The sequence below is a fragment of the Rattus norvegicus genome, chromosome 17, assembly GCF_021556685.1.
Source record: "Rattus norvegicus strain SHRSP/BbbUtx chromosome 17, alternate assembly SHRSP_T2T, whole genome shotgun sequence".
Classification (NCBI taxonomy): domain Eukaryota; kingdom Metazoa; phylum Chordata; class Mammalia; order Rodentia; family Muridae; genus Rattus; species Rattus norvegicus.
The window spans coordinates 5,876,702-5,899,191 of NC_141550.1; the positions used below are offsets into that span (position 1 = coordinate 5,876,702).

Here is a 22,490-nt window from a genome sequence, read left to right on the forward strand (position 1 = left end):
TCTGTCTCTGATTCTCTCTCTCTCTCTCTCTCTCTCTCTCTCTCTCTCTCTCTGTCTCTCTCTCCCTCATGCTCTCTCTTATTTCTCTTTCTCATACTCTTCTTCCCCATATACACACATACACATCAAACAAAAACAAAAGACAAAAAGAGACAGCCTTGTCATGTATGAATAATGTCTGTCCTGAGCCCGTGCTGACTTGTAGGACTGTAGCAGGAGGCACTCATTGCACATTACTGTTGTTCAGCAGACTGGCAGATCCAATGCCATATCCGACCTCATGGCTCAAGGGGTTCCTTGGGTATCTGCTTATGTAGGCTTATGTAGGGACCCACAAGAGCCACTCCAGAGATACAGAAGAACCAACGTAAAAAGACAATGTCAGTGTATGGTGTCCAATGATGGCTTGATAGTGTTTCTCCCCCGATAGATGAGTTCAAACCTGGGGAACTGACTTACCACTCAATGCAAAACAAAAAAAAAATTAGCGCAACAAGAAGAAATGGATTTTCCCTTCTGCAGCTAAACAAAAACTCAAGGTTTTATACTTCGATGGCCTTATATAGTCAGGTCATATGGACAGCCCCTGAGGGGAAGGAGACTCGACCTTCAGCTGCTCAGCTGATTCTTCATCTTAGCAAATATCATTACCAGGGAATATTCAAAGAGATACACAAACGGTTTCTGGGAGAGAAACAGCAGATGACCTTAAACAGACCCAGGCTCAGCAGGAGGGAGGGAGCTCCGCTCCCATTGCTGGCTTGCAACAATGTATAACCCGGCTCTTCTCTTAACTCTAAGCACTCTGAATTCCCATAAGGAAGTATCACTTTGCAGAGAAGAAGAAAATCAAACACATTTTCCTGTACATTCAGTGACGGGGGAGGAGAGAGTAGTGTCAAAAGGGTCACTGGGCTTTTTCATTGCCTTACCCAGTGCAACTAAATGAGACTGAAGGTATGGAAGCAATAAAAGACTCCAAATGGTGGTGCTGAGCCGGGGTCTGCTCACACCTCTACTGTGTGGACAGTAAGGTCTCACCTGTAGTTTGCAAATTGTACTAGATAATGAATAGCACTGCATTTATTAATAAACCCGGTGTGACTTGTGCAACCGCGCTCAAGATAAAATTCATGGCTCTTAAAAGTGCAGGGAGAGAAAAAAAAAAAAACCCTACAACCCAAAGTTCTAGAACCCACACCAATGGAGGGGCCTCAGAGCGAAGACCATACCGATGCCCTGGCAAATGCCAGAATGCTTTAAACACAATTAATTGTAATAGCAGAGCTTACTAAGGTGCCGGGGCCAGAATCAATGTATTAATGGCAAAGCATTGCTGCACTTAACCAGCGAGTGATAGAACGCACTGGGAAGCTCTGGCAGGAGAAGCTGTGGGTTCTATTTATGTTGTGCTAAGAGAAATAAATATCAGACTGGGTTCCAAACACTGCCCCCGATTCAGAGAATACCACCCAAGACGTTCAGAAAGAGATTCCCTACGCGCCTTCATAAACACAGGCACATTAGAGGGCATGGAACACTAAAACGCTTCCCACGGGAAACTTGTTCTGACCATAGGTTAAGACGGTAGACTCATCTTAACTGTGCCTTTTACCTACCACTTGGGTGACGCTCTACTCCTCGGCACTTGGCACCACGGGGGTTGAAATGGCCATGAACCCAACAGGATTGCACTGGCATGGATTTAAAGGTTAACTCGGCACTGCTGTGGTCTGCAAACATCAGAAGGGAGCCCCTGTGCGGTGTGATGCTCAAACACGCATCTCTGACCATCACTCGAAGAAACGCAGATCAGCTTAGGAGATAAACAAGGGGCAACGGGCGCCGTGACACTAAGACTTCTAATCAAACAAGCTCAAACGATGACTCTGGCATGTCAGGTTGATTTCAACTTCGTATAAACACAGAGCCCTGCCTGTTAGCTGCTCTACTATATTCTCAAAATACTCTAGCATTTGTCTTTGTGAACCCTAAGGGACACAACACAGACACCAAAAGGTACATTCTCTTCCAGTGTGAATGGTCAGCTGTTGCCTTCGCAAGTTCTGCGTGTGGATTACAGACACCACTTCCATGCTCAGAGGCCAGAGACACATAACTTCAGGGATACACAAATCAACTCAATTGCTAGCCCGGGATACATTAAGAATAGCGCTGGACCAAATAACAGAGTTTGTTAATTGTGTAATTTGGCTCCAAACTGTAGCTCATAGCCACCGGCCAAGTTGATCAAACAAATATTATCACGTTGGGAAGAGGAACACAGATGGCATCCTATACGGCTGACGGGGAAAGCAGCTCAGCTGGTGATATTATTTTTGAGTTCAAAATAATTGGGTTTTTTTCCCAATGAAGCATTACAATACAATTTAGAGATGCTACCTGGATAGGCTCAAGTGCCACCGAGGGGCTAAGGAAACAGAAATACCTTCTTCTAGGCCTTGTCTCTTCCTAGCCTGATGGGTAAAACCAACCTACTCCAGCATCCTGGACACTCAGTCACATGCTGAGTTCCCAGTTCCCGCAATACCGATGGGTTTCCAAATAAAACCAGAGTAGGAACTGGGGCGTCACAATAGAGTGTGTGTGTGTGTGTGTGTGTGTGTGTGTGTGTGTGTGTGTGTGTATACATATACATATACATACATACATACATACATATATATATATATATATATATATATATATGCTGCCGTCACATAGAAAAGAAGTAACAACATCTGCAAGAAAACCATAGAATGCTCTGCCCAGACTGTCGGTTTCTGGCAGTATGCATCAGGCAGAACACTCTGGAACCTCAGTGGTGCTGCTTTTGGGTTTCTTCTTTTCAGCTGATCTCAGAACACGTTAAAGTAAGCAACCGAAGTGAGAACCAAGCACCGCATCTCATTTCTTTCCTCATTCAGTGTCTACCATTGGATTTAAAAGAAATAAAAATGCTGTGGTTTCTAGCTATGCCAATGCACCTTCCGGGTCTCCAGCCACCAAAAGGCTCTGAGTTCCTTCCACAAGGCCCCTCCGTCTGACTGACATTCACCTTCGGAAAGGCACGGGTACTGAGAAAGACCACAGACTCTTTGGACAAGCCCAGCCCCAGACAGGCACATACCCACCCGACCCTCCCACTGGGTTGCTGCTGCCCCACATGTCAAAGACTGGGAACCTGGCACCCTGGATGACTGTTCACGGACATGGCCGGATTAGCTCAGCTACACCAGGCCTGCACACTCCACCTTGCTTTGCCTTTCTTTCCTTCCACCTGAGGCCTACAGCGCAATCATCAGTAGCAGAACAGCAAGATTAGAAGGGACTCCTACTTACATTTAAAAACCAAAACGGGTTATCTTGATGCCTTTGGCATCGGCAGCTGTACTGGCAGAAAACACCGTTGTACATTGGGGGAGGGGGTGCATGCGCACTCGCCAACCGGAAGGCCACAGCCCAAGCCATACTTTCAAGGCTGCCTTTCTCAGTCCCAATCACCCAGGAAACTTAGCTTTATAATCCTCTGCACAGATGAATAAAACCTTCTGTTTGTGAGACATGAAACTGGCAAGATTGCCGGGAAAGGACAATTGCCGTACGTCCAACACAGGTGACCTAGAGAAAGGACGGTTGGGTTCCTGCTTGGCAGGGTATTCATCACAAGACATCCAACAGGGAGAAAAGGAACGTGTTTCTGTTTCTCCACCGAGCTGGGACAAGCTGTAACCTTTCTAGGGAGACGAAGGTCCAAGGCTGAAGCTGCCATCGGTCAGTGTGCACACTGCCTGCCATCTAGCCTAGTCCCGGGGAATTTTTCAATGGGCAATTAAGATTTATAATCCAAATGGTCTCAAAAATCATATCTCTGAAAAATCAGGTCCAAATTAAATCAGCCCAGGCTTTTAGCCCTTCCCGTGATCGCATTTTCTCTCTTGAGCGAGTGCTTTTCGACACTCTGAACTTCTCCTCTTACAGAGCATCCTCAAAGCATCTCTGGCTGCAATCTCTAAAGCAAAATCCAATAGATGGTATGAAAAAGGGAGACAGGACCAGTCAACTCCAAACCTCAGGAAAAGATGCTGAGGGAGAGACCCTTGCTTCCTTCAACCAATTCTTGGAAATGAATGGTTTTAACCTCCTTTCTGGTTAATATTACTGGAACTTCTCTCACAATACACACACACACACACACACACACACACACACACACACACAGAATATTTTACTAAACAAAAATGTTCCAATATAATTGTCATGTATGGAAAGCCTAAAACACACCCATCAGAACTTTGAAATGAAAATGCACACAGAATTCCTTCCCAGGGACATAATGTATATGCATATATGATTATATTTCTCTCTATATGGAATTTTTAGAGTCCCACTCTTCACCAACTGCCAACCGTAAGCCAGTGAAACAGACAGGGAAGTGACAGATACTCCATTTCTCTGGTCTCTGACTTCTTGCTATGTTTGGGACAGCATCTGTCCCAACATATACCTGCCTGAGCCCTGAGGTGGGGACAGGAGAAAAAGTACAAGGAACTCACATTTCGGTGATGTTCTCTGGGTCAATGCTGTTAGGTTCCAACCTCGGAAATGCCACGATGCCAGGAGAAGGCTCGGTACACCAAATCCTAGTGGTGCTGCATTTGCAGGACATGGGGCAGGCAAGAGAAGCCCTCCAGAAGCCCAAGACCAGCAAGCATAAGCCCCAGAGCCGCGCCATGGCGGGTCCATGCCACCTCGGCCAGGGCGACATCCCGAGCTGCCAGTGCCAGTCAGTCAGAGTGCGTGTCCCTACGCTGAGCCAGGCGTCCCCCGCCGGAGGGGGGAGGCCTTCCCTGAGCCCTCTTGCTGCTTGGTGCTGATGGCCTCCCGCCGAGAGGAGCGTACCAGAGGCTGAGCCTGTCGGTGCTGGGGCTGAGCAGGTTGGCGCTGACCAAATGGTTCACAGTGGCTGGAACATCACGGGCCGCTGCTCCAAGCCACAAGGCGGCTGCATGGTCCTATACGCCAGGCGCCACTCGGTGGCTCTCCCTGGACTCTTTGGGTCGCAGAACCGCTAAACCGGCACGGATATCGATATCGGTGCGCACCTCAGGGCTGAGGACAAACAGACATGGATGAGACTAAGCGTAGACCCTACACACCACCAAATGGGACACAGTCCCTCCCGCGCTCTCCTCACCCTGAACCCCAGCCTGGAGAATGAAGGTCTGAATACCCAGCTCCCGCCCGGCAATCAACTTGCCCCTCAGTGGCCCCCCAGTGTGCCCGCTCTCCCTTCAAGCCTGAGGCCGAGGCGTGAGAAGTCGGGAACAGGTCTATGAGAGCAGATTCCATGGCACAGGCCAAGCCGAGGACCCTCTAAAGAGGCTGCGGCAGCGATGGGGCCCCAATGATGCTGCAGAATCCTCCCCGGCCGCTGGGCGCGGGGGGGAAAGGGGAGGTGGGCAGGTGGCGCGGCACATCCCACCTGGGGAGCAACTGCGGTAGCAGGACAGTGCGGGCCCTGGCCACAGAGGACTGTCGGCGCGGCTCCCCCGGCCTCCCGTAGCCAGCGCAGGGAGCAGAGCGCCGCAGAAGCAGCAACAGCAGCTGAAGCAGCGACTGGGCTCTAACCGGCGGCCGCCGCCGCCTCTGCTACTGCTGGCGAAGTGACGTGAGGGCTGACGCAGAGCAGGGGCAGAAACTCCAGAAAATTAGTATGAAATCCAAAAACACACACGCTCACACACACACACACACACACACACACACACACACACACACACGCACGCACGCACACGCACTCGCACACAGGCATAGCATAGCACCCTCCAGACAAAAGCAAGGCGGAGGGGAGGGAATCTGGGGGCGAGCGGGGAGGAGGAGGCTTGGTGCCAGCGGCCAGGCGCAGACAGCAGCATGTGGGAGTTCACACTCGCGCGCACGCACACACCTTGGCGGGGTAGCTGTGCGGGTGTGCATGTGAGCGCGCGCGCGCGCGCGTGTGTGCCCCTTTAGACCCCGGTACCTCTGAAATGCAGCGTTGCGCTGCTGGATGCTTCCTTGGTCTCTAATTCTTACATCTCTTCCACACCTCAGTACAGGCTAGCACCCCTTTTTGAAATAGAAGCTCTATTTGGTTAGGCTCTGAAAAAAATGCTCCGATTCTTATTGTAGGAATCGTCCCTTTTCCTTTTCCTTTTCCTTTTCCTTTCCCTTTCCCTATCCCTCTCCCTCCCGGCCGCGTTCTCCTTTTCTACCATGCTCATAGGGCAAAGCAAGCTATTCCCAAAATATAGGGAAGACAAGCGACAGCCCTTACAAAAATAAACATATAACGCTGTGCGTTAGCCAAGGACCATTGCCCGGTTCCGGACTACCAATTTAGGGTGGATGGTTCCAAAGCTCTCGTGATGGGGTTTCTGCCAAGAGAGAGGAACCCAAGTGTAGCTCTAATGGGTCTTTCTCCTGCCGTTTGCGCCATAGGGAGAGCCCTGCGTGGGGAGGGAGTGCGCCGGCCGCGCTGTGGGTTCCCTAAATGCTTTGCACTGACCCTGGCCTGCGGAATGGATGGTTCTGCATCATCTTCTCTCATTCCTTAACCTGGCAGGATGCAGCCATTTGAGGATCACAGCTTCACTCCCCACGACATCCACCCGCACGCGGAGCACCCAAGCCCCTGTCCCCTGCCCTGTCGTACCTTGCCCGTGCTCGTGTGCGCGCGCGCATGTGCGCCAACGTGTACCCTGCACCCGCGCTGCCCGAGGCAGGACGTGCTTCCAGCTACGGAGAGGCTGGGCTCTGGCAGCGCCCTAGAGTCTCAGTGGGGACACGTGAGATGATTCCCGAGCGTCGAGTGACAAACCTTAACTGCTGTGCGGGTACAGTTAAATGATCGCTGCAGGCCATTGGCGAGCGTGGTCCGAACCTCCTCTCACCATTTGTGGCTCCGACCGCCCGCATATCCGCAGTCATTTAAAAGGGAATCTGGTAGATGCGCCGCAGTGCCTGACTCTTCCGAGGGCTCTGGTGCCCCCGCGCGGGGAGAAGAAACCCAACGTGCTCCAGTACATCGGGCCACTGCTACCATCGCGTCTGGAACTGCGCTACCAGCGCACTGCAGCCCCAGATGCGCAACCACCGCGCTGTTTGCACGATGCTGCCCAGGCAGTGTGCCTCTCACCAGATCCCAACAGTCTTCTTGCCACGGAAGTCCTCCACGCACCACAAGACTATGCACTGGAGTCCAATTTAAGACATAAAAACTGTCACCCACCTGCCCGCAAAGGCCAGAAATGAGAAGGATGGTGTCGGTAAATGTTTGGGTCTCTACACAGCCTTAAACATCACTACGAAATAAAATCCACCTAGCAGGGTTTTCACACACATGTCACCCACGGAGGACAGAAATATAACCCTCACACACTCAAACACCTAGCTGAGGCCTGGAGCAAAAAAGCAACAGGTCACCTCACCTCCTTCCCTGAGCCCTGATACATGCTGGGGACTGGAGCACCACGTTTCCCGTATCCCCTCAGTTCTGCCTGCCACCTTTGCTGCTGTGGCAAGGCACAGAACCCCAAAGCAGAAACCTCTTTGTCCTGGAGACACAGTGAATCCCCATCGTGCTGTCAATGTCCTTTTAGGGAGGCGACACACACACCCCTTATAGTTTATTTGTGGGGACTACCAAACCAAGGGTATCAGAGGACAAGTTGTGGAAGCTGGTTTTCCCCTTCTACCACATATGTCCCGGGATCAAGGTGAGAACAGAACAAGTGTGTACTCACTGTGCCATCTCCCGTTCCTATTGCCAGGTCTTTTATGGGAAAAACCCCTAGGAACACCGAGGTAAAAGGGAGGACTAATTACCTCCACCCACCCCCGTGTGCATGCGCCCCAGCCTCATGCCTGCTCTCCATTTCTTTTTCCTCAAAAAATGCCCATTTCTATGGTGGGGGCTTCAGTATTGACGTGGCATCCACAATTGGCAGGGTTTGTGTGGTTTGTAGACAGGAAGCGTCTAATAAAAGCTGGGATATTCGCAGAATTTGTGAAATGGTTGTCTGCTACTGTTACATTGGGCTTGTAAAACTATCCCACTTCAATTGGAATATGCCACCCACTTCCTGCTCCCCATTCCTTGGGCCACTGCCCTTCTTGGTCCATACTGTTCTGCCCTTTAAACAGATTGTTTATGGAAGCTGTGGGGAGGCAGGAGTGATTACCAACTGTGTTTATTAAACCAGTTCTGTGTTTAAATATGTGTTTAATGGCAAATACAATCATTTTAATTTGAAGCGTGCCTCACCTAACCTCTACCATGGCCAGTCCTCTGTGTCAGCTTTCCTGGACACAGTTCCTCTTGCCCTGTAGTCCTGTGCTCCGACTTCCCACAGTCCTTCTCTGCTTCCTCTAGTAACCAGATAAGTGCTTCACTGGGCCGGGGAGGGCCTCTCGCTCATTCACAGAGGTAACACAACAATGCCATAGGCAATAACAGGGCACATGGGTAACTGACGACACTCTCCTAGCTTATAAACTTGGAGATCTACATCAGTTTTCAAACCAGAAAGCTGTTACACAGAGACCATTCCAAGGACCCCCAGACCTTGGCTTTTGAGGTGATAAGCATTTTGAGGGGATTGTGTGAAGTGGCAATTATGTCCCTCTAGATCCCTTCAATGCAGAGACAGATTGCTGAAGCTCCTGCCCATGCTGAACCATGGCATAGCAACTCAGCATCTCTCAAGATCTTACGACCCATGAACCAGAGCAGGAAATGGGAGGTGCATCCCAACTCAGTACACACACGTGAAAATGGAGTTTCTTTTAAAAGCTTCACACACACACACACACACACACACACCACACACACACCACACACACACACACACACACACAGGAGTCACCCCTTATCCTTGATATATGAAAGATTACATTTAAAATAAAAAGACATTTTACTTTCTGTCATTTTGTTTCATAGTGCTTATAATCTAATAAACTGTTTCTAACATCAAATAGTGAGTTGTAAAACATCGCAAAACTCCACTAACTTTTGTTCCCAACCGAGGATCAGTCTCTCAACCAAACAACTAACAATACGCAGGAAAGAATTGTTTTGTTTTTTTTTTAAGAAAATGGACATCAGACCACAGATGAAGACCATGGCAGAGTCACGTGAAATCAAGGTGAGCAGAGCACTCCCAACGGGAGAGCTATGAAAAGCTAAGAACTCTCCATCCTGATTAGCATATTCAGAGGTGAAGCCGCCTGTAGCCAGAGGAGCTACATCAATTCCTGCACAGACACAAAGGAACTATGCCAACCCCTGCGTAGACAGCCAGGCATCTATGCCAATGAAAAGAATCAAAAGTAAACAGGGAAATCACAGACAGAATTTGAAGGGAGCCGCTGAGCCAGCCCTTAGGAAGAGCGCTATATAACACTATACCCAACACTGGAAAAAAACAAATGTCCCTAGTCAGTGACACTGACTCTGAGCTTTGGAACCAGTAAAAGAACAAATCATCACAAAGTAATCCAGAGACAGAATACCGCAAACCAGAGTCAAAAATGGGAACGGGAGAGCCGCAGAAGAAAAACAAACACCAGGATCTTGCTCTTTAAGATGAATAACGTTGATAAACATCTGCTTGGGCCAATCAGGAAGAAAGAAAGCAGGCCCTGGGAGGAGAACTGGAGAGATGGTTCAGAAGCTCTGTTTACTTCCCGACATCCAGAGTCACCCACTACTGTCTGCAAACCACCACCAGGGCTTCTGATGCCCTCTTCTGGCCTCCTGAGGCATTACATGTGCATGGTGTATATGCACACGCTCACACACAAAGTGAAAAATAAATCATTATTTTTAAAAGGGAGAGAAATGAAACAATGAATGCAACAACAGATGATTTATAATATTAACAAAGTCATACGAGTATACTATGAACAACAACTTCACACACACAAAAACATGGATGACATGAACAACATTCTCTATACAGGTTATCTATAGTAGTCCTAGATCTCACGCAGATACTTAGCTCACCTTTTCAAATCTTCCCTCTTGGGTCTGGAGAGATGCTCTGTGAATAAGGATGCATGCTCTACAAGCATGAATGCACGAGTTCAAATCCAAGAACCTACGTAGACAGCTGTGTGTGACTACAGCCCCAGAACTAAAGGAGACAAGCAGACCTGAAGAGATCATCAGGGGTTAGCCTCCTGCTCAGTGAAGATCCTGCTTCAAGGCAATAATTCAGAGTGACAGAGGAATATACCCAGCATCCCGCTCTGGGTTTGCATATGTGTACAGCTGCACACTCACATGCATGCACCACCCCCACCCCCACTGAGGCAGCACTCGCATACACACATACACACGTACACACACATACACACACATACGCAGACATACACACACATACACACACATATACACACACACAGACACACACAAACACACATGTACACACACATATACACACACATACACACACAAACATACACATACATACACACAAACACACATATACACACACATACACACACAAACATACACATACATACACACAAACACACATATACACACACATACACACACAAACATACACATACATACACACAAACACACATATACACGTACATACACACACATACATACATATACACACCATACACACATATATACCCACACACACATGCACATACATACACACACTCACATACGCATACACACACATACACATAAACACACACATACACACACGCACACACAAACACACACATACACATACATACACACACATACACACATATACACACACATACCCCCACACACATACACATACACACATATGCATATACATACATACACATACACACACACATGTCTTCACACAAAGAAAGTTCTAGGCTCAGATAACTTCACTAGTTAATTCTACAAAACATGGCAAAGGATGCCCATCTTCTTCTAGAAAACGGAAAGGAACACTTTCCAGTGCATTCTATTGAGTCAGTATGGATGTCGTCTTACTTAGGGTTTGCATTACCGTGAAAAGACACCACAGCCAAGGTTCTTATAAGGAACAACATTTAATTGGAGCTGGCTTACAGGTTCAGAGGTTCAGTCCATTATCATCATAGCAGGAAGCGTGGCGGCATCCAGTCAGGCATGGTGCAGGAGGAGCTGAGTTCTACATCTTCATTCAGAAAGCCAGGAGCAGAAGGACCTCCAGGCAGCAAGGAGGTCATGAAGCCCACCACCACAGTGACACACTTCCTCCAACAAGGCCACTCCCTGGGGTAAGCATATTCAAATCACCACGGAGGTGGAAAGCAAACCTCAGTGGTTGGACTGACCCCCATTGTAGCCAATGCACCCTAGGTATCCGCCTTTCTCCTGCTTTGTTCCCCTGCTGGGATATCTCATTATCTTGGCCTTCTTAATCAAAGCCGTTCTAACTGAGGCAAGGTAGTGTCTCAGTGGCTTCCGATGGCTGTGACTAAGTGCCATGGGCAAAGCAACTTATAAAAGAACGTGTTTGATTTAGGCCTGTGGTTCCAGAGGAGTCCGCGACTCTTATAGCAGAGAGCATGACGGGCAGGCAGGCAGGCACTGCTGCAGTCGATGCTATGCTACTTCTCAGTCCACAAGCATGAGGCAGAGAGAGCTAACTGGGACTGGTGTGAGCTTTGTAAACCTCAAAGCCTGACCACAGTGACACCTCCTCCAACAAGGCCACACCTCCTAACCCTTTCCAAATAGTTCCAACAACTGTGGACAAAGCATTCAAATATAGGGGGCGGGCCATTCTCATCCAAACCACTGCAGGTGGTTTCTCTTTGTGTATTTTGAGTTCACTAGAGCAGGGAGGTCGTGAACCTTTTTTATGTATCTGTTTGTATCTCTTCTTGGCCCACTTTTCTGGTGATGCTGTTTGGTTCGTTTGCAATGCTGGGAATTAAGTCCAGGGTTTTTGTACACACTAGTTGAGTGTTTCCAGCAACTGAGTTACATCTTCAGCCCTGTAATCTGTCTTGAGTAGTGTTTATTCTGATACTTTTCCATTTTAAAGTTGATCTACTGGGATGTTTTTATTTTTTTTTTTGTTGAGATTTTTTTCTAGGTCCTATTATATACTTCAAATATTAATCTTTCCCTGGATAAAGTTCTTCAGTTTTCTCAGTTCTACAGTTTATTCCTTTCTCACTTTGATTAATTGTTTTGCAGAAAAATTTTAGCTTAATTAGTCCCACTTATTTGTTTATTCCTCCAGCCTATGATTATATGTCTTCCTTTGGTCTCTACACGTAATTCATATAACTGCTTCACTAATGCAGGAGATAATCTGTGCCTGATTTGGTAAACATGGTTAAAACCAGTGGCTAAGGGAGCCGCAGGCCCTGTATGGACAGGAGCTGATTCTGTTTTTGCTAAGTGGTCATGTTGTCAAACTCTCCTAAATATTTATGCTAACACCCATAAACTGTGCTGTTGAACCTTGATGAAAGAAACTTCTTACTGCAGTGGGAAGTGATTAATGCAGAGACTCACAGCTGTTTGAAGTGCTGAGAACAAGAGACCTGAAGTGCTCACAGGTAGACTTTAATCTAGGTCACACAAACCCCGGCCCCAAATTTCAGAGATCACGACAGAAGAGGGGGCAGAGAGACTGCAGGAGCCAGAGGCTGGAGGAGGAGTCCTCTGAACAATGTGGCCATTGCACACACCAACTGGCAGCTTTAGTTACCTGCACAAACCCAAGCCGCTTAAAGGTCCCATCGTGGAGGGGAGAGGCTTCTGGGATCTCATCCTAGAGGAGGAGATATCGGGGGTTGATAAGTGCTAAAGGGAAGGAAAGGCAGTTTTCTCTGAGGACGCGGATACTGGTGGTCTCCCCGGTGTCCCAGTGGATGACCCTGTGCCCGCCAGCATATGGACAACACTAAGCATACTCAGTGAGGCTAATTAATTAACTAGCTAGTTAATTAATTAATAATTTTAAAATGGAGAGATGACGTCAGGGAGGAGGATGTGTTGGGAATCCTAGAAGGAAGAGATGGGGTAGATGTGGTCAAGGTACACTGTACACCTGTATAATATCTTTAAAGAAATTTAAAGAATATTTAAATGCCAGCTTCTTTAAAAGGTCTATCCCCATGTTCTTTATGCATTTGGTACACTGGGTCAGCTCGGGAAGAGATTCCTGGATTACCATCTAGACTTGGGAAGCCCAGCCATAATTCACCATGGCAAATGGCATCCGCTTCCCTTCCTGGCCACAGGGAATACAGCTCTGAGACATGAGAGGACACTTAATGGGCTATTCAGGGGCAAGGCACAAGGGCTGGTCACCTGCTGTACTCAAACAACCGTAAATCCATCCTTTGACGTGAAAAGTTTTAGTGAATGTGCATATTTTATGCACAATATCAGAAGACTGTGGATAGCAAGCTCCATGAACTTAATTTTTTTCATTTATTTATTTAGTATCTATTCACTTTACATCTTATCACAGCACCCTTCCGTCCTCTCCTCCCAGTCCCACCCTCACAAATGCCTCCCCACTGTTACCCATACCCCTTTCCTCAGAGAAAGGGGCCATAGGTTCCAACCTGCCCTGGCACATCGAGTCCCAGCAGGACAAAGGACATCCTCTCCCATGAGGCCCAACAAGGCACTCTCCTTAGAGGAAGGAGATCCAAAGGCAGGCAACAGAGCCAGAGACAGCCCCTGCTCCAATTGTTAGAGGACCCACAGGAAGACCAAGCTGTGCATCTGCTACAATTGTGCCCACATTTTATCTATCTCTGTCCCCCATTCAGAATTAGCTCCAGCTGTGCATATTAGTCTGGAGCCCTTCTGCTAGACGCTAAGAAAACATAGTAGCTGTTTTCTTGATACTTCGTTGTAGTCTGGCTTGAGTCACCCTATGATGGCCTCTCCTTGGCAATGCAGCAGGCTACCTGCATGGTACTTGGTGATTCTTGCTACCACCTGATCTGACAGGCTCAGCAACTCTTCTACCTATTTGCATATGTGGATCCTATTTGCATATGTGGGCCCTATTTGCATATATGCGATTCATTTGCATATGTAGGTATCTCCCTTCTTCCTTTTCTGTCTTGAGGTACCTCACTCTGGGCTTTAAGTGACCTTGGTGTTCTATCTTAAATCCAATAACTAGAAACCCTCATAGAGACAAAGTCCAAAACAGAATTGCAATTGTCAAGAAAAAAGAGAAGACATGTTACTCTGTGGCATGGGGCACATCTCCGTGAGGTTCGGCTGTTTTTTTTTTTAGTCTAATTTATTTCTACTTCTTAAGGCACCTTCATGGTCGATTGACTAATCTCATTTCTTATAATAAAAATATCCACTTTCTATTTAGAAAGCCCCAGAGATTCTGAACAGTCCTTTGTAAACCAGCAACTCTACCTTTTACCTTCCCCCTATTACTCTCCAAAAACTCAGTAAACTTCCCCACCACCTGGATGACATCTGTGTGTGGGAGAAGCTTCTCTTGGATTAAGGAAAATGTCCTGGAGGCAAAATAAGTCCTCCCCCACCTCCCCTTTCCGCTGAGAGTATCATCTAAGATCAATAGAAGTTTTTAATCTGTTTCCAAAGAATAATTCAACTTCTGGAGGAAAAAAAAAACATACTAATTCTAGATTTTTAGCATTGCCAGAATAGTTCCAGCAATCTTCAAAGGTAGCTATCAGATCCTCAAAACACAACTCAAAAGAACAATTATTTTTAATTTAAACCTGAAAAATAAAAAAAGCGCCACTTAGAACTGTTTGGTTGTGGGGAGGATAATCCTAGCGCCATCCCCAGAAATCCAACAACCTCATTTTGCAGCCTCTGCCGTTACTTCCAATTCTCTATTCACATTTCAATGATTTGTTCCTTAGAGAATCGAATTAATAATGTCCAAGAGCAAGGAGTGAGGAGCCGAAGCACGATGCAGTCTTAGTTTAACAACGTGTTTTTCTGTGTCTGCAACTTTAACTTTACAAGTCAAGGGGGGAGTGGGGGTCATTATGATCACAGTTTCACAGAACTCCCGGGGATCTAATTGGATACTGCCTTTGGATGTGTGGAAAGCAAAGAGTCACGCAATGGAGGCTCAGTAGCTCCTCGACAGGACTCTCTGATTTCTATGGCTGGGACTGAGCACCGTGATCATAAGCAACTTGAGAAGGAAGTCCATCCCCCGGAAGTTAGGACAGGACCTCAAGCCACTGTTTCCTAAGCCAGCTGAGCTTTGGGCACTCCGTGGCTTTTCCAGCCCAAAGATTAGATGGCACCACCACCCTCCCCAAGACACATGATGGGTCTGTCACAGCGAGACCTCTTGACCTTGGTCCAGCTTCTGTGTATGTTTCATTTCTGTTGCTGTGATCAAATACTATGACCAAGGCAACTTATAAAAGGAAGTTCAATAGATGGTTAGAGTCTATGATGGCCGGGCAAATGCATGGTGATAGGCTCACATCCTGACCTACAACCACAAGGCGGTAGAGAGCACGCTGGGGCTCATGGGAGTATTTTGAAACCTCAGGGCCTGTTCCCAGGGACACAACTCCTCCAATGAGACTCTATCTCCTAATCCTTCCCAAACAGTTCTACCACCTGGGGACCAAATATTCAATCTTGTGAGCTTAAAGGGGCCATTCTCAGTGAGCCCACCACATCCTTCTCACTGCTGAAGAACCACCACCTGACAGAGCTGCGGCTCTGCTCTGCCTGCAACAGGGACTGGCATGGAGCTAGCCATGAGCAGAGGTAGCCAGTGCCTTCCCCACAGGCAGCAGCAGCCTGACGCTTCTGCATTTTCACATAATATGGGTCTGGCTGTGTCTTACTATTCCTCCACAGACTGGGCCTACACTGAAGAGAGAGCGCCACAGAGCTATCTATTATGCTAGCACTTCTTCTTCAACCTTCTTTACTTTCTGAGATAGGACTTCACAAAGGAGACCATGATCTAACTTAGTGAGTTTTCTGGGTAAGAGAAAACTCTTAATCCCTAACTCTTAATTAAGAGAGCCTCATGATCCCTCTATTTAATACCTGTGAATAAGATAGCATCTGCATAACTGCCAGTGTGCCACAGATTTCTATGGAAAACAATCTGCCCTCCCCATTTTTTTCAGGTCTCCTAAGAACACCATAAACAGGTACTCAGAGCCTACCCTGAGACCCCCCAATTAGGAGCCTGATTCTTTCCTGGCCACCACACTTCACAGGTGGTGATGCCCCCTTTACCTCACAGATCTCTGTTCTTGGTCTAAGCCCAAGCCTGTGTTTAGCACAGGGCTCAATATGAGTGGAGCCAAATTTTAAACAAAGCAAAAAAAAAAAAAAAAAAAAAAAACACAAAACACTTGCATTTACTTTCACTCTCTTCCCTGTCATTCTCCCTGATTAGTTTACTCTGATTAGTTTCTTAGCACCACAGGTGGTGGTGTTTTCCTATCTTGTGTCTGCAGACAGCCTGAGTGAATCTTGTGTCCTACCACGTCTGCTATTGTTTCCCCTAGACTCAGTCCAAACTGTGAGTTTGAGGGAGGGAGGCCTTAAACTCCCAGACTGCTCAAAACGTACTTACTACATTTTTGGGTTCTTATTTTCACCCCACACATGTTTAGAATGAGATGTAGAATGATTTAATACAAGTATATCAGGGCATGAACAAAGGCCACACTGAGGTAATTAGCACATTCATCCCTTAGGGCAGTTACCTCTTCTCTATGCTAAGCACTGTGGTGATTTGAATAAGAATGTCCCTCACAGGCTCTGGTACTTGAACACAGCCCTCCAGAGGAAGTCTGTCACTGGGGGCGGGCTCTGGGTGTTTATGTTTACCTCACTTCCTGTTCTTCTCTTGCTTTATGCTCATGTTTAAAGACCTGGGCTAACAGCTCCCTGTTCCTGCCACACTCAGGGCCCTGGTTGCCAGGCCTCACCACCGTGATGGACTCTGATCAGTCTGGAACCTAAAATCAAACCAACCCTTCCTTTTATAAGTTGCTTTGGGTCATGGTGTTTCATCCACAGCAAGAGAAAAGCAAGATGACACTCACACTCTTGTCTTGCCTTGTAGATTACCATTATCTTACTGTATAGACACTATAAGTGGTTTCTTCTAACTACATGTAAATTAGAACAGCCATTCTGGAAGACAATATGGAGACTCCTCAGAGAACTGAAAACAGAAGTACCATATGAGCCAGCATTCTCCAACTGAGGATACAGCCAAAGAAAATGAAGCCATTACACAAAATATTTTTTAAAAAACAATGTATGGGACAATTATGTCTGCAGGCTATATGTGGCCGGCAGCTGCTTATTTAAGACCCACCCACCACACCCTGTAAGCTGTTACAAACTCAGTTTACTGATGTGTACAATGGTCATCCACATCCTGTCTCCCAGTCTTACCAATTCAACAAAATTTGAAAACATAGAGAATATCATGGGCTGTTTGACTAAATACTCACTTTTCCCCCCTAAAAATGTACACACGATGGGACGTTCTCAAGGAAAAGAAGTAAGAAACTCAATCAAATGCATGCACCCTGTATAAAAACTCACCAGAAATTGACTGTGGAAGCAGGGCATGTGACCTAGGTTTATAAACCCAGCATTTAGGAGGTTTAGAAAGGAGGGCAGGTGTTCAGCCTGAGCTATATGAGATTCTGTCTCAAAACAAGATGGGTGTATGTAAAAGGTTAAACTATTGAGAGCTTAAATAGTTGGTCCAGCATTGAAGAACACTTACCACTATTGCCAGAGGACATGGTTCAGTTCCCATGCAGTTGCATGGCACCTCCTGTCTGTAACTCCAGGGGGATCAACTGCCCTCTTCTGACCTAAGCAGACTACTTCATCCATGTGATACACGTATGCTCATGTAGGCTCATACACGTACACATAAATGAAAATTTTTTAAAAAGCATAGATAAAGTCTTGTGAGTTAGAGAGTATAATTCATGAGGAAAAGTTGAGTATCTAACTCCACCAGCCTTAAAATAATTTTCGACCCGCGGATCCCGGCCCGCAGCAGCTCTCTGCTCCCCAACCCCGTGGGAGAGAGACCTCACCGCCTGATCAGGTGGGCACTCCTGAGGCTGCAGAGCGGAGGAGACCACCAACACTGCCCACCCCTGCCCACATCCCTGGCCCAAGAGGCAACTGTATAAGGCCTCTGGGTTCCCGTAGGGGAGGGCCCAGGAGCAGCAGGACCCCTGCGCCTGAGACACCGCCGGAACCTGAAGGAAACAGACCGGATAAACAGTTCTCTGCACCCAAATCCCGTGGGAGGGAGAGCTAAACCTTCAGAGAGGCAGACACGCCTGGGAAACCAGAAGAGACTGCACTCTGCGCACATCCAGACGCCAGAGGAAAACACCAAACGTCATCTGGAACCCTGGTGCATGGAGGCTCCTGGAAAGAGTGGCGCAGATCTTCCCGGTTGCTGCCGCCGCGGAGAGGACTTAGGCAGTACCCCACGAGCAAACTTGAGCCTTGGAACCACAGATAGGACCAACTTTTCCCCTGCAAGAAACCTGCCTGGTGAACTCAAGACACAGGCCCACAGGAACAGCTGAAGACCTGTAGAGAGGAAAAACTACACTTCCGAAAGCAGAACACTCTGTCCCCATAACTGGCTGAAAGAAAACAGGAAAACAGGTCTACAGCACTCCTGACACACAGGCTTATAGGACAGTCTAGCCACGGTCAGAAATAGCAGAACAAAGTAACACTAGAGATAATCTGATGGCGAGAGGCAAGCGCAGGAACCCAAGCAACAGAAACCAAGACTACATGGCATCATCGGAGCCCAATTCTCCCACCAAAATAAACATGGAATATCCAAACACACCAGAAAAGCAAGATCTAGTTTCAAAATCGTATTTGATCATGATGCTGGAGGACTTCAAGAAAGACGTGGAGAACTCCCTTAGAGAACAAGTAGAAGCCTACAGAGAGGAATTGAAAAAATGCCTAAAAGAATTCCAGGAAAACATAAACAAGTAGAAACCCATAGAGAGGAGACACAAAAATCCCTGAAAGAATTCCAGGAAAACACAATCAAACAGTTGAAGGAATTAAAAATGGAAATAGAAGCAATCAAGAAAGAACACATGGAAACAACCCTGGGCATAGAAAATCAAAAGAAAAGACAAGGAGCTGTAGATACAAGCTTCACCAACAGAATACAAGAGATGGAAGAGAGAATCTCGGGAGCAGAAGATTCCATAGAAATCATTGACTCAACTGTCAAAGATAATGTAAAGCAGAAAAAGCTACTGGTCCAAAACATACAGGAAATCCAGGACTCAATGAGAAGACCAAACCTAAGGATAATAGGTATAGAAGAGAGTGAAGATTCCCAGCTCAAAGGACCAGTAAATATCTTCAACAAAATCATAGAAGAAAACTTCCCTAACCTAAAAAAAGAGATACCCATAGGCATACAAGAAGCCTACAGAACTCCAAATAGATTGGACCAGAAAAGAAACACCTCCCGTCACATAATAGTCAAAACACCAAACGCACAAAATAAAGAAAGAATATTAAAAGCAGTAAGGGAAAAAGGTCAAGTAACATATAAAGGCAGACCTATCAGAATCACACCAGACTTTTCGCCAGAAACTATTAAGGCCAGAAGATCCTGGACAGATGTCATACAGACCCTAAGAGAACACAAATGCCAGCCCAGGTTACTGTATCCTGCAAAACTCTCAATTAACATAGATGGAGAAACCAAGATATTCCATGACAAAACCAAATTTACACAATATCTTTCTACAAATCCAGCACTACAAAGGATAATAAAGGGTAAAGCCCAACATAAGGAGGCAAGCTATACCCTAGAAGAAGCAAGAAACTAATCATCTTGGCAACAAAACAAAGAGAAGAAAAGCACACAAACATAACCTCACATCCAAATATGAATATAACAGGAAGCAATAATCACTATTCCTTAATATCTCTCAACATCAATGGCCTCAACTCCCCAATAAAAAGACATAGATTAACAAACTGGATATGCAACGAGGACCCTGCATTCTGCTGCCTACAGGAAACACACCTCAGAGACAAAGACAGACACTACCTCAGAGTGAAAGGCTGGAAAACAACTTTCCAAGAAAATGGTCAGAAGAAGTAAGCTGGAGTAGCCATTCTAATATCAAATAAAATCAATTTTCAATTAAAAGTCATCAAAAAAGATAAGAAAGGACACTTCATATTCATCAAAGGAAAAATCCACCAAGATGAACTCTCAATCCTCATCTTCGGTTGGTTTATATACAAGTGTGCAATTTCTAGGCTTGAAAGTAAAATGATGCTATCTGGTGCTGGATAGAGGAACCTTATTTTTTATTATGGCAGCTTGCTATTTTTGTAACATGGTGATTTGGTTGAACACAATAAAGTACAGTAGTAACTGATCTCCCCTTCTTCCTGGATGAGTGAGGAGATGATTAAATGTTGATGTCAGCATCCATGAGCATATTCAGATGAGCTTCTGCTTCTGTTGAAAAGGATGCTGTGTTTGATTGTGGTCCGAAGCTTTGAAGCATTACTTGGCATCTCCTTCCTTGGAGGTCTCACTGTTTAAACCTAACAGATTTGATAGCTTGTTGGTAAGGTGAGTTCCAGCTTGTCTCCACTAGGTCATCTTCATGTGAATCCGGTGGTTATATGGTTTTGTTTTAGGGATATTTCATTTTTTTAATAACGGTTTTAGCTGACATTCATGGAGAGAATGAATCCTTAGAACTGTGCCACTAGTGAAAGGAAATCCTGTCTAGAGTATGTTTCTTTACAAAGCTGTGTCACACCATCCTTTGGGCCCTCTGCTGGAAAAGTAGAATCAAGTCTCAAATAATGCCTTTTAAATTGTATCCTCTAGTATTATAGATGTAGGACAGTACTGTATCATACCTCTGTGGATGTAAAATAGCTTGTACCTGCTTTATGATACGTAGTAGTGACCGTGCTTTATCAGAGCTGTTTTTAATGATGTTGCTCAGAATGTTTTCTTTCCAGATGATGATTGAGAAGCTAATTTAAAAAAAAATGGTGCCAGGTACCACAAGAGTAACAGAACTGTGCTGTTTTCTCGGGTTTTGTTTTTTTTTACTTTTTTTTTTTAATGGAGTGTGCTGGATGTCTCTACAGTTTTGTTCAGATGACTGCAGAACCTGGAAAAGCTGTTGCTGCTGTTGATGCATAACACACTGCTATTATTGGTCTTTTTATATAAATATAAATATATATATACAGATATATAATTTGAATTTTTTGAAACTTTAGCTGTGCTGTCAACTTTGGAAAAAAGTATCCCCGTTTACTGTATTGAGTTGGCACTGTACAGAAATTAACAGCCATATTGGTCTAGAAATGTTGAACTTAAGTTTTTTCCATTTGTACAGGGGTAACACACTGTATTAAATATGTAAGGTCTTATCTACGTGGGTTTGATTACAAAAACTAATAAAGTATTCTCTAAATTCAAAAAAAAATAATAATTTTCTACGGAAATCCTGTTCAAAAGATAAAAGCAAATCAGAGTGAATGTATTTTCATACCACACAGTCAACTAGGAAACTTAAGTGTACACTACACAAAAGACACTCAAGACTTGACATTTTTTTAAAAACCCCAGTCATAAAATGGTCTTGAGTTGGCCCACTGAAGAGAAAAAGATCTCAAAAATCTCTCTCAAAAAATCTCTCTCTCTCTCTCTCTCTCTCTGTGTGTGTGTGTGTGTGTGTGTTTCTTTTTCTATGTGTGCTCTGTGCATGTACCTGTCTCTCTCTCTCTCTCTCTCTCTCTCTCTCTCTCTCTCTCTCTCTCTCTCTCTCTCTCTCATCATATACATGCGGAGGTCTGAGTGAGAAATGTCCCCCACAGGTTCAACTATTTGAATACTTGGTCTCCAAATGGTGGCACTGTTTGGGGAGGTTGTGGAACCTTGGGAAGGTGTGGCCTTGCTGGACATTGCTTAGGGTGGGCTTTGAGGGTTTATAGCCTTAGGGGGAGGACATGGTTAGAGTTTAAGGGAGCTATGAAGGATTAGCATGAGTATGTCTTTGGATGATCATTCATTTTTGCGTCTTAATGTGCATACCAGTTCAGTGAAGCCACACATGTGATGGACTGATACGCAGTACTACACATACGAACATTACATAGAGGTGTGGAATCTAAATCGATTCTGTAGATTATGCCTGTGTCAGTTTCCTGAGTGACACTGCTCTATAAATACATATGGTATTGGCTTTGGAGGAGACAGAGATGGGGGCTCGGGGAAAGTCTCTGTACATTTCTTTGCAAGTGTTTCTAAGTCTTTCAAAAATAAAGAAGTCTTTAAAATTTAAAAACTAGAGTGTTGGCCATTATTATAAGTGCATCATGGCACCAGGCTAGCTCATCTTGTCCCATTCAAATTAGATTGCACTCAAAC

General features: G+C 45.8%; 1 protein-coding gene across 3 annotated transcripts in view; it reads right to left on the reverse strand.

Annotated features, from left to right (window-relative positions):
- The window catches only part of Ntrk2 (neurotrophic receptor tyrosine kinase 2), a 314,011-nt gene extending 307,142 nt beyond the window's left edge, over positions 1 to 6,869 (reverse strand). For 2 of the 3 annotated variants that reach the window (NM_012731.3, NM_001163168.3), the window contains 2 exon segments: positions 4,557 to 5,112; positions 5,486 to 5,801. In NM_012731.3, coding sequence (NP_036863.1) covers positions 4,557 to 4,768 — 212 coding nt within the window. In that variant the 5' untranslated portion in view covers positions 4,769 to 5,112; positions 5,486 to 5,801. 3 annotated transcript variants of the gene reach the window in all.
- Between the last annotated feature and the right edge of the window lie 15,621 nt (positions 6,870 to 22,490).